Source organism: Pieris napi, chromosome 22, assembly GCF_905475465.1.
Source record: "Pieris napi chromosome 22, ilPieNapi1.2, whole genome shotgun sequence".
In the NCBI taxonomy this organism is placed as follows: Eukaryota; Metazoa; Arthropoda; class Insecta; order Lepidoptera; family Pieridae; genus Pieris; species Pieris napi.
Genome location: NC_062255.1, coordinates 7,795,833 through 7,813,100, shown reverse-complemented (window position 1 = coordinate 7,813,100; position 17,268 = coordinate 7,795,833). Strand labels below are relative to the sequence as shown.

Genomic DNA, 17,268 nt, shown 5'->3' with positions numbered 1-17,268 from the left:
TATTCTAGTCAAGTCAAAATAACTGTATTCATATAGGTAAACAAGTACACTTATGAACGTCAGAAAAGAAGTTAATTCTAAAAATCTAATGCCAAGAAGAATGCCATGCTATAAAAGAAACAGATAATTAAAAAGGGGGGCCGATGAAATCATGTAAATGGCTGAAAAGATTAAGACCTGGACTAGATTGGTATACAATAAGGAAAAATGGGGGCCAATGGGGGAGGCCTTTGCCCGTAGATTAAGAAAAACAATAACTATATAAAATAAATAAAATGCCAAGAAGAAAAGTATGTTTTTGCTATTAAATTTCTTAATAATCATGTATATAGTTAAATAAACCCGCAATATTCCACAGACTATGAGAGCAAAACGTAGTATTCGTTGACCGGATCTCGAGATCCGAGATTATGACGCTTGCTTAACACATAGGTGTGAGGAATCCCTTGTTAGGGATGTTTCCTACAATTGTTAGTATTATTTATAGAATATAATTAGTCAAAATCATTCTAGCTATATGAACAATCGTTTCATTTTCGAAGTATCTAAGAGAGTATTATAACGAAAAAGTCCGGTAGAAATATAGTATTCAATAATTGAGTTAATGTACATCAGTCAAGATGCCTTAACAGTAGTGTATGTAGAAAGTCGAAAACTAAATTTGTATGAAAATGACAGTTCGTGTCGATGTGTTCACGCAGGCTCTTTTCATTTATTGTTTCTCTAGTTATAAGTTTGTGCATGGTCAAATGTTTTACTTTAATGACAAGTATTAATTTATTGCTTATATCACCATCAGAAACTTATTACTAAACTAAGTACATACAATATCCTGCTACAAAAGAGACTGTATGGTAATACACGCAACATACAAATTCTTAAAATCATACTTGAGTATCTTTATTCTTTGATGAAGTTATTTGAAGCTGGGCTGCAAATAAACCAATTGATGTGGCTTTAGAAGATTAATTCGGCTGCTTTATACATTCAATTTAAGTCAAATCCAAGACTAAGTGCTGTACCGTGTGCTATACTTATAGTAAAGAAAATGTTGAACCAAATTTTACACCGGAAAAATGCATGTAAACAAACACCGTAAAATTGCTATAACTCTTTGCAATTACTTACTATGCTATATAATAAAAGAACTTACTGGTCAAAAGGGGAAAAGATGTGATGCGGTGGTCTGTGTTCGGGCGGCGCTTCCCTTGATCCAGCGCTACCTACTGATGGAGCTGGTGAAGGACTTGCTTCTGATCTGTATGCAAATTTAACTAGCTTTATTATATGATTAGGGTTTAATTGTCCCGTTATACCGTATAACATGATTAAAGTCTCAAGATAAAGGGTTTTTATCAATCAATGATAGTAAATTTTCATTGAAACTTTTCAAAAGCTTAAATTACGTTTTGGATCAGTTATGGGTTTAAAGTAAGTCATAGACAAAGTATATTAATTGAATTAGATAATTGAAAATCATAAGAAACTATATATTTAATTATAAAAAAAAAATTACGCGTTTATCGATAAACTAAATTTTGAGAGGCTGAATCGGAATCTAACCTTTCTAAACGTGGGGACCTATTAGGTGAGCGGCGCGGTGAACGGAGCGGCGAGCGACGCGGAGATCCAGGAGATACCGGAGGTGAGGCGCGGGGGGAACCTGCACCTGACATAGGCGACACTTCTCCTGACCCTCTAGACATACCGCACTCCGAGGATCCCTGAAGATAAATAACCTTAAAATTTAAGCCGTTATTTATGTTTTGCTAACAAAATAATCATTTTATAATCTCATGAAAATACGCGGTAATAAAAGTGTTATTAAGGTAAAATTCTTTGTCGGGATAAAATATAGCTTATATTTACTTATTTTTGATTGATATGTTTTTTTTATATACATACTTTATACTCAAACCCCTGATTCGTGAATTCACAAACAAATCAAATGGAAGGAATATTGACAAGCAGTACTTTTAGCTAAACTTGTTATGTTCTACATACATAGTTATATATAGTTAAAATATGGAGTCTATTTATAGACTATAATGTTTTGAAGACGTACCTTATCATCATTAGGATCCCTTTTCGCCATAACATCAACTCCTTCTCGCTTCCTCTGTTCTTCCTTTAATCGCTCCGCTTTCCGCCACTTCGCACGGCGGTTTTGAAACCATACCTTTAAGAATAAGAATACTTTGTTAAAGTTTTCTGTATGGACCACTATTCCCTATAAGAAGTTTTTGAAGTATTTGTTTATTGGATGTGATTATTCCTAGAAGAAGCTATATTATATGACTAAATGGTATGTTTTAAACTATTTCGAACTTTCGAACAAAAAAAAACGCGTTTGTCTTCATAACATAACAAAATCGTACATACAAGTTGATAGATAGATATATCTGAATCGGACAGGCGTATGATAGATGCCCTAAATAGGATATATAACGCCCGATGAGTTTGTATTCCATTAAAATCCCATTAGGCCTAAATACAACAACTACATTTGGCCAATATCTCAAAACCTATAAACGTAATCCTCTCTAACGATCCTGTCAACACTACAAGTCGTTAATAATGCATTGCAACCCTATTTTGCCGTATTATAACTCAAAAGATTATACACCATTCCATAAGGGACCTTACGGCTTACCCCATCCAATTTTACGTGACCTTTCCTCACATAATCCGATAATGTGAGACTAGGTATTTATAAAGTGGTTGTTTTAACAGTGTCCATTTGTAATGAGCTCTGTTTACATGTAGGATATAGGCTACGCGGGTTCAATGTGTCTGGTGGATAAGCTGGTTTGCTAAATGCGGCGAGGCGGGCCACATTTGCGCTGCAATTTTCGCAATTTACTTTTAATAAGCCCTCTGTTACTCTATTAGGTTAGAGTGCTAGGAGATCTTCAAAGATTAAGGAAATTGTTCTAGATGTGATGTAATTTTTTTTAACAAATTTTAAGGAATTGAAGAAAATATATATGTTCTAAGAGATACAAGTCGGTTGGAGATATCACAGTTTGAATTATTAATGCAAGATTTTATAAAATTATAAATTCTATTAAAACTCGAATTAACAAAGTAAAATTAAAAAATTAATAACTGTATAAATTTGGTGGAACTATATTTTTCAGAAAATAGCTCGTTTGCGAAAAAAAATAAAGGAAATTATATTTTATTTCAGTTTCTTACTGAATATCAATTGTTTATATCAGTCATAAGTATGGAAAAAATATTCATTATCAGTGTAGTAATTTTTTTAATTAAAATTAAATGTTTTATAAACAAATTGAGTTGCAAATGCCACCTCTCTTGATAGTTAATCTTTGGCCTAGAATAAGAGTCCCTTAACGGCAGTAAGCTAATTTACTTAAAATAATAATCCCACCATAATCCGATGTCCGCCCTAGTAATTTTTATGTTTCGAGGGTAGAATTAATATTAGCTACCCTTGCTATAACAGTCAAATTTTTACAACATAATTTGACACGAAAGTAGATAGTAATGTCGTTTTTTGATTACATTTTTCCTTAATGTAATATTAATGCAATATCTATATATATCTAGATTATCTTACTATTAAGATAATCTAGATATATATAGATATTGCTTACTATATATTATTTAAGGATACGTTTTTATAAATTGGAAAAGCATTGAAAATCTAAAAGATATATAACTTAACTATAATAATATTGTTTAAAATACAGAAGCGTAATCTATGTTAAAATTTTCTTCCAACTTAGAATATTTTTAAAAAATTCCACTTGTATCAAAAGACCACTTAAATCTGACAAATACCTACCTCCACAACACATGTCACAACACAGCCCTGTCGCATTTGATTCCCATCAACCATCGTAACATGAACCCTTCGACCCTACAACCCACCACTTAAAGCACGTAAACGCAGGGGGCTAACGAAGCATTGGGGGTCTTTCTAAACTGGACGTATTAAGTAAACGGCACTCAATCAAATATCAATCTAATTGTCTGAGTGTTACAGTTGAATCTTGTATATAACAGGGGTACGAGGGTGCAATTACCTACTGTTCGGTAAAAGTTGATTGTTTGCGTTTGTTAGTAGTGTTAAATAATAACAAATATTGTTCAGTGAAGGACCAATTGAAACGGTTAATTGCATCTTTTGTGATGCACAATAGATCGTGAAATAATGATCTTTTGTGCGATACAATGTTTGGAGAGCTATCGTTTTAGTTGAGAGCAATGTTAGGGATTTATTGAAAATTTATTTTATAGATAGCTGAACCCTGGAAACACATTTCATATATATTTGCCCACAGCTAGGACTAACCTAGACAAGACTAGTCAATCAATTACAAAACAAACAAAATTTCTACTATTTATTAGTTAGTACTATAATCGTTAATTAATGTTTTCATTTTGTAAATAATCTTATTTTTCCTAATCAATTTTTTGCTTTATTGTGTATGTGATTTTTATTGAATGTTCATTTCTGTTGATTTAGGGTCAATAAAAAAAAAAATGTTTTTTGTAAATAAATAAATTTCTAAATGGACGCAATTTATTTGCTCAGAAATCAAAAGAAGGTTCTATAGTTTATTACGTAACTCGTGAATACTAACGAAAATAAAAAATTAAATACACATTAATATGGCTAAATTTGCCACCCTTCATAACCCTTAAGAAATGTTTAAGAACGACACTTTCGCCCCTTTAAAACATACATTAAACGTTACCATTAAAAACAATTTACCGGTAATTCAGTTGAAGCGTGTTCGCAAAGTCGCGAACACATTAGCGAAAACGTCTTGGAGTTAATTATGTAATGTTTAAAAACTCATACGAGCTTTGAAAGTTAGTATAAGCTTTGTGTACACTGCTTATTTTTGTACTAAATATATTTTATTTTTCTTATTTGTAAAATAAGAATGCTTTAAAATGCTGAAAATAACTCTGATACTGACTGCAATTATGACCTTTTGACATAGACAAAATTTCTGGAGAGTTGATGACCGTCAAAGACAGGAGGAGATCTTAAATATTTGTGTTTGTATATAAAATCCAAAAAACATATTATACACATAAGCAATGATTAAAAATAAATGGAAAGTAAAAAATATTGCTTTCGAATAATTTAATGGGAGATGGTATATACATACATACAATTCCGAGTGTGTCTCATTTTTAACTAACTAAGTACCTAAGCGTCGCGCAGTTCCAACACTGGATGTGTTGCCGACTTTTGGGAAAAAGTAAACAAAACTTTTCGGTACAAGGTTTGGAAGTGCAAAAATTTTTTTTGGATTTATATCGTAATTATTTGATCAACATTACAACCCGCAATACACCTTTACAATTTCTTTGACGGCACATTACAAATGGTGGTTTTATCTATATATATAAAAAATGAAACCCGTTTTTCGTTGTCACGACATAACATGAAAACGGCTTGACCGATTTGTCTGATTTTTATTTTGTTGTGTTTGTAATTGTCAGGAGAAGGTTCTTATAAAAGAAAAAACGAAAAAAATTGCGCGGAAAATTAGACAATTTAAGAATACTTAACCACCATACAATTCGAACTTTTTGATGTAACCTTGCGTTTGATATAACATTGACAGAATGCGTGCTGCAAATATCGTCAAAGAGGATGTAAGAAAAATGAATATCGTTTAAAATAAATGCTTCGATCGGAGTTATTATATTGATAATATAATAATATGCGAGCCAGAAAAACAAACAAAGAATGTTGTATAACATAAAGCATTAGAATAATAAACACTTTGTTTCTGAAATATTTTTTAATTAATTATACCAATTTGAAATCAATATTCATAGTTAAGACAGGACAACGTCTGTCGGGTCCGCTAGTTTAATATAAAATATTAAATGCTTTTATAATATTTCTATAAGAAAACACCGCGTGATAATATTACGAAGGAGACACGTAAGTGACAACTCAAGCGAGTGATGTATTAAAACCAACGGTTGTCGCTTCGACGGGTTAAATGCGACGTATGTTTGACGCGATGTGACGTGAAACGTTAATGACGTATTAATGTAATTTTCTTATTTAATAGAAATAATATTTTAATAAACAAAAATATCTAAGTAATAAAACATTTATAAAAAGGTTTTTAGTTAGGGTAGATCCATCATCTACACAATGGTTGTGAAATATTTTGAATTTGGAACTCCAAAAAAATACCTCTAAACAGCGAACATAAGTCTGTTCCATATTTGAAAACGTAATGATTTTACTATAAATGAATGTTATATTTGTGACAGTGTTTCTTGTTTTAGTTATTAGCTATGTTATTTTGAAATTAAACATGTTTTCTATACGAAAAAGGATTTTATGCAAGCTAATCGCGAATTAAGCGAAGATGTTACTCTATCTACGCAAGTGCTACGTGCTACTCGGCGTAGCTGTTTCGAAGCGCTAAGCGCCTTCTTTAGGAGGTAGACTTGTGTATTTTGCCGGAGATATTTGCTACTGCGGCTAATAAATGGACTACCTAATCAGTTCTTAGATAGCCTAACGTTAACCAACATAAAAAAAAAGGAAGTTGAAAAACTACTTTTATATGCATTTGTCGCATTCCTAAACAAGACAGCTATGGGAACATTTATACAAACCACAGCGGTTTTCTAATGTAACATTTTATGATTGTTTCAAACTCAAAATAACTTTATTCATATAAACATGTACATATGAACGTCAACAGAAAAGACGTTAAATAGATTCTAAATTTACATTTACTACCAGTTCTCAAGTCAAGGGCGTAGAACGGGCAAGAAAAATTGGCAAGAAACTCTTCGACCCTTTTTTTAATCGCTAAGTTTTGAGACATACAAATTGATTGAACTGGAGCAAATCCCAATGATGAGGATCATTTAAATATTCGTCAAATTTATAAAAAGCTTTATTGATTAATTTACGTTTAACGAGAGCTTTGTATTATGTTATTCTGTAAAATAAATAAACTGGTACCTATAGATTTTTTCTAAGAATGTTTGCGTTTCTTGATGATTTTGTATAGTAGATGATTTAAAACTTATTAAAATATTAAGTATAACCCGTAGGAGATAAGTAGAAGTTAATAAGATTATTCAGCATCTTCAATACATATACGGAGCTTATTAACTCGCTAACTTGTAAGCCGGGTACATAAATAATTAGTACGAACATGAAGCTGCTCTAAGTTTTTCATCACGTGATTAGGGGCAAATTGATCCCACAGCATCCCATCGCAACATCGCAAATCTACTTGATCTCGACTTATAGCTTAAGTTACTCTTATGAGCTGATGTATAAAGTTTGGATGCGTTGTTAAAAGCGATGTTTTTGTTGCGGTTAAAGCACTAACGCGGACCACGTGACCATTCAAATTTGTCTGGATATGGTGGTACACGCCTGTCTCAAAGTATTCAGGCCCCGGGTGAAAATGTTCGAAACGATTTCACACCAGCCTTGCGATTCTGTAACTCACTTTTCGAACTCACACAGCGGTTTTCACAACGGCGGTCGCGCTCAAATGAGTCGTAAAGCAGTCATTTTACGATTTGGCATTCTGATAAACAATAAACTATAAGCTACCTCCTTATCAGAATGCCATTTGAGCGCGACCGCCGCTGTGAAAACCGCTGTGAGAGTTCGAAAAGTGAGTTGCAGAATCGCAAGGCTGATCTGATTGGTCAATAGCGTCTTTAGTCTAATCCGCCTAGACACACGATATGATGCGACATGTCATTACGTCCATTTGACTGTGGAGGGAGGATGGTGTACAGGTGTACTGTTCCTCCAACCTAAAGGGAGGATCACCAGTCTAACCACTGACTGGCCGAAGGTCCCAGTGGTAAAGATCGTGATATATATATAGAGCAGTGTTGGCCCAGTGCAGTGGCTTCAGCGAGCGACTCATTCCTGAGGTCGTAGGTTGGATCCTCAGCTGTGCACCAATGGACTTTCTATGCTCGCATTTAACATTCGCTTGAACGGTGAAGGAAAACATCGTGAGGAAACCGACATGTCTTAGACCCAAAAAGTCGACGGCGTGTGTCAGGCACTGGAGGTTGATCACCTACTTGCGTATTAGATTGAAAAATGATCATGAAACAGATTCAGAAATCTGAGGCCCAGACCTTAAGAGGTAGCGTCACTGATATCATATATATATTAGCGGCCGGAGTTCTTAGGATATAAAGTCATCTTAGTAATTTGTAAGCAGATTGGGGGTGTCGCTACGATTAAACAACAAGAGTTGATTACACACACATCTTACTTATAAAATCTTGACTTATACCGCTCTATTACGTTATACGTATACCAGATCCATTAAACACACTCGCGTGTTGAGAACAACCACCAAGTAATTAGATTCTGTGTTGAGAGTGGTGTAATTCGCGTAAAATGGAACGTGTAGTTATGGTATTTACTTGCTAATTACCTTGCAAACGTATTTGATTTAATATTAATTATTATACTCATTACTTAATCTGTACTTCAATAAGGTTCCTACACTCGCACTTTATATCTAAATTTTTGTGTGTCAAATCTACGAATTTTTATATTGATTTTGCTGCCTTGAATTTCTTTAATAATATGTTCTTTTTTACTTAGACTTCCTTTTTAGTACACCAACATATGAAACATTACGCTATGCTACCCCATATACCGTATTCGCTTTTCCAAAATAAAAACCTATGCAAAATAAACCGTTTTTTTTTTTATATTTATTCAAATTTGTTTTCCATAGAAACCTTCCTCAAGGAATAAATAAAAAATACTCGAATTGGTCCAGCCGTCTTCGAGTTTTGCGTCTAGCAACTTATTTTTCGATTAATTTTTATTTAAAGAGATATAATTTGTTTCTGAACTGTAAACCTAAAATCTATTATAACCTTGTAGGTTAAGAATATTTAATACTGTGTAAATTCTAATTATACTACATTTTATATATCACAAAAATTAGAATACATTTTATTATTTACTCCAATAAATAAAGACGTCAGAGTTTTAGAGTGTCATTCTCTCCCCCATTTCCCATAATCTGTGTGTCTGATTGATAAAGATGGCGCTTCACGCGTAACTCAAGTGTGTGCTGGAAAACAAAGGCATTTAAAGTGACAGGTGACTCATATATCTCTTTATGTCATAACTTATAAAGCAGTGTTGGCCTAGTGAGTTTCATCTCTTTCATCCCTTAGGTCGTAATTTCGAACCCCTATGGACTTTGTATGTGCGCATTTAGAACTCGTTCGTACGGTGAAGGAAAACCTCGTAAAGATTTGCCTGCCTTAGATCCAAAAATCGCCGTGTTACTGGCACAGAAGTCTTATCACCTACTACTACTTGCCTATTAGAAAAAGAGATCACGAAACCGCTCAGAAATCTCGTCCTGCCTTGCGATTCTGTAACTCACTTTTCGAACTCACAGCAGTTTTCGCAGTGGCGGTCGCGCTCAAATCAGTCATTTTACGATTTGGCATTCTAATAAAAAATAAACTACAAGCTCCGTCCTTATCAGAATGCCAAATCATAAAATGACTGCTTCACGACTGATTTGAGCGCGACCGCCGCTGCGAAAACCGCTCTGTGAGGCGCTTAGAAACAGCCACGGCGCGTAGCACGTAGTACTTGCGTAGATAGAGTAACATCTTCGCTTACTTTGCGATTAACTTGCATAAAATCCTTTTTCGTATAGAAAACTTGTTATAAACATAGCTAATAACCGTTTAAATCACTACTATTCTATTAATTACTTTGTACTTTTGTACTAATTACTTTTTCTGTTATGAGCTGTATTTAAAGTGTTTAAAAATGCCTTCTTCATTTTTATATTAGTGTTATCTAGTGAAGCTATACATACATTTATTACAAATAAATTAGATATTTCACCACTGGCTGGCAAGCTGTACAATAATTATCTTAAACATCATTATAAAACAATTGTTCAAAACAATAGTAAAGAATAACGAGTTTAGCTCAAGTACAAATCAGTGTTACCCCAGCAAGTCTTTGTTACCTCGGGTTTTTGTTACGTGTTTACTCGGCATTTGAACTGAGCTGAGTGTTGTGTCAATGTCATTGAGACTGAATTGAGTGTAACGCTGTTTTAATTTGAGTTTCTTTTCATTCCGCGCTAATTGGGTGAGCGTTTTGGAGATCTGTGCTTACGTGGAGGGTTTATTGTCTTTGGAATACAGAGATGTCAATGTATCCGATTTTGGTTGTATTTTATTTTCAATGGCAATTTATAATAATTTATAGTATTAAAAAAAGTATAAAATATTAAATATGACTCGTTTTATAAGCTTAACATTTTCCATGGTGGTAGATGATCCATAATAGTAGCATAAAAAAACGGCGCTACAACCGTTTTAGGTCTGGGCCTCAGATTTCTGTATCTGTTTCATATAATAGACAGTTTAAAATATAATAGACAATTGGGTGATCAGTCCCCTGTGCCTGACACACGTATTCGACTTTTTGGGTCTAAGGTTTCCTCACGATGTTTTCTTTCACCGTTAGAGTGAATTTTAAATGCACACGTAGAAAGAAAGTCCATTGGTGCACAGCCGGGGTTTGAACCTACGACCTCAGGGGTGAGAGTCACACGCTGAAGCCATTAGGCCAACACTGCTTTAACCTAACAGCATGCTAGTGTTAATAATAACGGAAAGACTGGATTGCCCCACTGTGTATGGTTCTCTTGCGTATATGTGTGATTATTTTTTTTATTAATCGTATTTTTTTTTTTTTTTGTGTTCTAAATAAATAAATTATTTATAACTATTTATTATAAGTCAACTGTCCCATTGTGTAAACAGTTTTCCAGTTCTGAATTTATCGATATCTAATCAAAATGTCAATCTCCTAATAAGCTTAAAGACCCAGACGTAATATCAAATCAATTCGTTATAGAAATGTTTCGTATGGCTAGTAATCCAATATGGCGGACAGGTGCTCCCGCCTTTTTATATTTTTCGGGCGAATTACCACTGACACTCGCACGACGGGGAAGGGAATCAAATTGAAAGCCGACTCAATTATATTACTACGTAGCTATCGTATTTACGATATGTTATTTTAAATTTATTTCCTGCATATTTTGCGATCCCACAGCGGCTACAAAACAAAACACTGCGAAATATTAGCGGTGAGCCGTGGTCCGTAAATATTTGGGAATTACCACTGTCGAACCATTAAAAGATCAACCGAACAATACAAAAGAAGACTTCAGCAACACGTCAAAGCCCTAGCTTCGGGCGTCTTGGAAACGGCGGACTGCGTGTTTCGGCTGAAAAGGGTGAGACTTGCCGCAGTTTGATAGTTTGCGAATTACGGAGGGATAACAAATGATTGGATTTGCCTAATTGCCTCAAAATCATATCATAAAATCAGATAAAAGCCAAGAAGCTGATTGCAGATGGTAAAAAAACATTTTGTTTTATCCGTGTAGTACGCAATAGTAAACAAAATTATGAAGACATGGACAGCATACTTTAATATTAATATAATACAACTTAGTTATATTTATTTTCAACACACAAATAATATACAGTATTTACAATATTCTTAACCTAAATAGTACTAATAATAATAATTAATGAAATAATATAAATAAATGTTTGGTTCCTGTACCAGTGTGTCTTAGTGTACCTTTAATGCATTTCCTCGTTGTATTGCGATATCAATTCGTTGCGAGAGAACATAATATAATTAGATTATTTTTCCGACCCAAATATCGGCCAATAGAATTGCACCATTCGACGTCACGTGGTACAACCTACATGGTATTATACTGATAATTTTTTGTGAAAATTTTCTCTGGTCGTTGCTTCAAGAAAAGTATTAAGTAGTTGTTTTATTCATTATGAAATTCTTATTTGTTAACTGTACATTTCGTATCATGGTGCAATTCTATTGGCCGACATTTGGGTCGGAAAAATAATCCCCCGAATACCACACGAGCTTCAAAATTATCGGGCATTTCCCTCAAGGTTCCCTGCAAACAAATATAGTCGTCATGACGACTATAAAGTTTGACTTGGTTTAGACTATATTTGTTTGCAACGAACCTATCGGGAAATACCCGATAATTTTGAAGCTCTTGTGGTATTATAACTGATAATAATCTAGTAGCAACAACCCTAAATAGGTTTTGGCCTCAGATTGATCCGTTTCTGAAAATTTTTGTGTTTAGTGATATCTTTTTCTATCTATGTTTATTATGTCGCTATGTTTCTCTATGACGGAATGAAAATTACATTGTAATGGATGTAAAAAGAAAAAGGCCTGTAGTCCTTTTTTTTAATAACAGGGGCAAACGGCCAGATCTTTCATCTGATCTTTAGTGATCCGGTCATGGTCACTCACATTGCCAGAAGGCTCGCAAGTGCAATGATTTTAAGATTTTGTACGCTGTTTTCTTGCGGACCCTAAGTCGAATTGGTTCGGAAATACTTCAGTGGGTAGTTGGTTCCACGTGGGTAGTTCGCGGCAAAATCTGCCTTAAAAAACGCTCAGTTTTAGCACGTGACAGAATACAAAATTCCACCTCAGCTGCTGGTATTATCCGAAATCCTCTGAACACTCCAGCCCACACTATGCAACTTTTCTTATACAACGTTTTTTAAGCATTAGTTACATCATACTTGAGGTACATAATTGAATTTTAAATGTTGAGTAAAATTTATTTTACACCTTATTGTCAAATCTCCATGTTTTATTAAAAAAAAATGACAATTGTAAGCTAATACCCAAGCTAAGCTACCACAAGTAAAACGTGGCACCCCTTAATCCACAAGGGGGTAGATGTATATTGTAATACAATTTCGAGATGAGGGACTTAAACACGTTACTAGTATAAGTTCACCTCTACTAAGGACTCAAAAGTCAAAATCATTTATTCAGATAGGTAACGCAATGTACACTTGTGAATGTAAAAAAAATATATATGAAATGCTTCTAATTTTACATTTACTGCCAGTCCTCAAATCAAGGGCGTAGAACGGAAGAGAAGAACTGGCAATAAACTCTCCGACACTCTTTTTCATCGCCAAGTTTTTTTTGTTTTACAAAACGTTTGTAAGGAGATGCAACAATTAAAATGGAAAATTATTTATTACTTAAGGTGTCATGTGGAACATGGTGTCCACATGACACCTTAAGTAATAAATAATTTTCCATATCACCAAAGAAAATAAATATTTCAAGAGACAGGTAGACTTTGATTATATTTAGCAGTAACAATCTAGTTTTATCTTTGAAATATTAAGTATTAATTGTCCTTTGTTTAATGTTAAATTTCAGATTTCTTTAAGTTTTTTTAAATTTAAATGTTTGTGTATTAATGTACTTACTTATGTTTTCTGTTTCAAATAATATATCATGTTGTCTATCTAAATTTGTTTGCCTTTGTATATTGTCTTTTGATATATAATAACACGTATTTTATGGTCAATAGTAAGTTCTAGTTCAAAAGTTAAAATCATTCCGTATTGAATACATAGAAAAACAAAATCATTCCGTAACGAGGAACTCAAGCAAAATCCTTTAATACTACCAATTATACCCATACGATTGCCTCACCCCTAAAAGGACACCGATCAAACCATATTCACTGGACAGCAATGTCTGATGGAATGTGTATTTTGACAATGCTAGTTAACTAATGGAAGCCCGATCGACAATTTGATCTGGGACTCGGCGTTAGTTTCGCTGAGTGCATTTAACCCGAAATATCGTGGTATTTTTGTGAGAACAGTTTGAGAAATTGACTTTTATTGCTAACGAATTAAGGAAATGGAGCTAACTTTGAGGAATGGTTATGAAAAATGCCGTTTTAGAAACATTATTTTAATTTAAACGTCACTTAAGGCACCTCAAAGATATATGAAACTTAGGGTATAATAAACTATATATATCTATTACACTATATTTCAGAGTATAGACGAAGCTATTTTTATTTGCTCGGAAATCGAACCCGTCATTTTTTCTAACATAAGCCACGGAAGCAATACATATGAAATTAAAATTAATCAAATTGACTATACATTAGAATCGAAGGCGAGATCTTTATATAACAAAAAAATATTATGTTGTTTTTTATTTCAGAATACAAGTTTTATCTTTTGTCTATGGAGACGGCTGTGTCTGACTTGCTATTTGAGTTTTTACAATTTGGCCACTTTTGATTATATTTCTTAACGACGTTATACTGTGCACAATTTATATAAAATATAATCATAATAAAAAACCGATTTTAGATAGTGATACTTTTTTTACTGTGATTAAATCCGAATTTAATTAATAACATTTTTTTTTATTACTGTAATAAAAGATTCGATTGATTAGTCTTGCTATATTTTCTATGTATATCAAATTTAAGAATGAATTAACTATTTAGAAAATGCATTAATGCATGGTCGTATTTCAGTTCGTGCATCCATAAAACCTTCAAAGCAGCGACCGAGCCGGTGATACTAAATTCTCTTCCTGCGTGCCCTGACGTTGGAATGTAGCAATTTTTACCTCAATATAAATAAAACATGGACGGTTGCGTCGAGCAATTTGCCTAAAACCAGGTGAGACGTTACACGACTCAAGAACCTTATATTTCACTACGTGATACATAAAATTACATAATTTAACGTCGCGAGACTAAGCTATAAAGTGGAGTTCAGTTCCCATACATATGAACAATGTGATTATATATTAAATATGGGTTTTAAATATGCAATTTTTATTTGACAACTAACGAAATCATTTTAATTTTTTTTCTATTTTAAACAAAAGCAAAATCTTTATTATACACTATAATAGGAAATTTAGGTGAAATAAAGTGCACTAGCCCCCACACTAGGATTCCCTGTGTTGTGGGCAGCCAGGCTCTTCCTTTTGACATTGTAACTGTATTTTACACTATGATTTCTACATAACATTTTTTTTTTCTTACAATAAAGTTCACAAAAAAAGAGTGCGACTTTACATGAATAACCTTGCCTATACAATAAATATGGCTAATAATATTTTGACCTAATTTTCTACAATACTACATTTTAAACTAAGGTTAGGTACCTTACCTGTTCATTAACAGTCTTAAGTGTTCTATAAAATTTTGACACTATGTTCATGTGTCCGAAAATTTATAATTTAACATAAAATATTATTTGTCTTAAATAGTTGGTGGTAATATGGAAAAGCCCACCAGGTCAACCTCTTGCATGGTGGGCGGACGGGCTTAAAGAAGTTGGTGGAGAACATCGTCAGGAAAATGCTCAAGATAGAGAGGTGGAGCCAATCGGAGTCTATACACTTTGAGAGGTCCTTACAAAGTAAATTTTGTATAAAATTTGAAGTGTGCTGTACATATGTATGAATGTGTCAAGATCTTAAGGTTAGTTCTAGATGAGAACACGAATAGAAACGGCTCGATGTCGCAACGCATCAGGCACCCCAAGACTTAGACACTGGAGTACTGCCGGATTGCTTTCCTTATTATTAATATGAAGTACACGGTCCCTTTACATTAACAAATTGTTTGCGTTATATTTGGCATATGCTGTAACTTGCGTATGCTTTCATACCTTGTGTGCAATCTAATAGTTCAACGCTATAGATAGGGCAGCTCTAGGTGTGTTTTGACAGCATTGGAACAACGGAGTTAACATGCCTGTAGATGATAGCTGTGGCAAAATTGTTTTCAAAAAGCAGTTGACGTTAGTGTGAACCATCATCCTATCCATTCTGCCCTGGAAGTTATGTAAGACATTGACAAATTGTAAGGATATTCTTACCTGTACTCTAGCTTCAGTGAGATTAATTTTGAGAGCGAGGTCCTCTCTAGTAAACACGTCAGGGTAATGCGTTTGGGCAAACGCCGTCTCCAGCTCTTCCAACTGTAAAGAAATGTATTACCTCTATATCAAGAACAGTTATAGAGTAGTGGAACAGGTCTAGTGGCATCAGAGACTCTCTTCCGAATGGTCGTAGATTTGAACCCGGCACCAATGGTTTATTTTTTAAGTGCGCCTTTAAATCGGTCGTACAGGGAAGAAAAACATTGTGAGAAATACAATTGCCTTAGACTTCAAAAGGTTATGACGAATTTGGTATTAGTTTCTGAACAACAATTCGATATCATAGCTGAAACCTTCTAAACCAAAATTTTAGACACAAGATATTTTGACTGGGTTCAATACCAAGATCACTATTATAATTTGTGCTAAAAGATTATTGTCTTGGATTTAAGATCGCTAAATTACTTTTGTTAATAAGTTGACAACACATGTCATAGTAATATAGACAACAGTAATTACTTGATACTTAACCCAAAAAAAAATATATACATTTCTTAATAAATGAGAATTATAGTTATTCACTTTGCCGGTTATTACTTAGAATCATAACGAGTTGTTATGGCGCTTATCGCTTTGTATTAAGGTTTATTTAAAAATGAAAAATATCTTTGCCTTTGTAGAAAAGAAGCCTTTGTTGATACAATTATAAGATTCTAATTCATAGAAAAAAGATAATAGCGGCTATAATATAAATCATTTTACAGAATCGTAAAAACAATCAAAGAAATTAGACCAAAGTGCCGCCATTTATTAGAAGAAACTTTCTTATTATTAAAAAAATATTAATTTACCTGTTGTAGGGTGAACGTTGTCCGATTTCTTCTTTGTTTCCGTCGCACGAATGTGTCATCGTGTATCGCCGGATGGTAAGAATAGCTTGTATCTGTAAAGATAAATTAAGTTTTTAAAATGTTAATGAAACCATATAAAATTTTTTTTCATTAATTTAACATTATTTATTTACAGTTCGTTGCAGTAATACAGAAAAAACAATACAATTCAAATAATTAAACAAAAAGGAGGGCAACCTTATCGCAGCCAGCGATCGCTTGCCAGTGTGAGAAAGTAAAAACGAAATAGTTTTATTAGTTGTTGAGAATCCTGTTACTAAACCAAATACGTTCCACATTTAATCAATGAGGTTCAAATTAAAAAAAATTTTTTTTGACTTGGAACATATTTTCGAAGCTTCGATTTCTCCTTGTTCTCCTGACTCCATTCCAACGAATCAACGAAATCGCTTCATAAACCACGATGTTAACCGTAAACACACATTAAAAAAATACGCTCGAATTGAGAACCTCCTTTTTATTTGAAATTGGTTAATACTAGATTTTCTATTCAGTTAAAAACGAGTTTGACATTGTACAAGTTTATTCTAAACACCCGTAAGAGTTTCACGCAATAAAG

General features: G+C 33.5%; 1 protein-coding gene across 1 annotated transcript in view; it reads right to left on the bottom strand.

The window, feature by feature from the left end:
* The window catches only part of LOC125060960 (WAS/WASL-interacting protein family member 1-like), a 78,559-nt gene that overhangs the window by 41,071 nt on the left and 20,220 nt on the right, over positions 1 to 17,268 (bottom strand). The window contains exons 3-7 of the mRNA XM_047666093.1: positions 16,650 to 16,741; positions 15,796 to 15,897; positions 2,066 to 2,179; positions 1,564 to 1,724; positions 1,154 to 1,258 (exon numbers count right to left, since the gene is read on the bottom strand). Coding sequence (XP_047522049.1) covers positions 1,154 to 1,258; positions 1,564 to 1,724; positions 2,066 to 2,095 — 296 coding nt within the window. The 5' untranslated portion in view covers positions 2,096 to 2,179; positions 15,796 to 15,897; positions 16,650 to 16,741. The remainder of the gene's footprint in view (positions 1 to 1,153; positions 1,259 to 1,563; positions 1,725 to 2,065; positions 2,180 to 15,795; positions 15,898 to 16,649; positions 16,742 to 17,268) is intronic.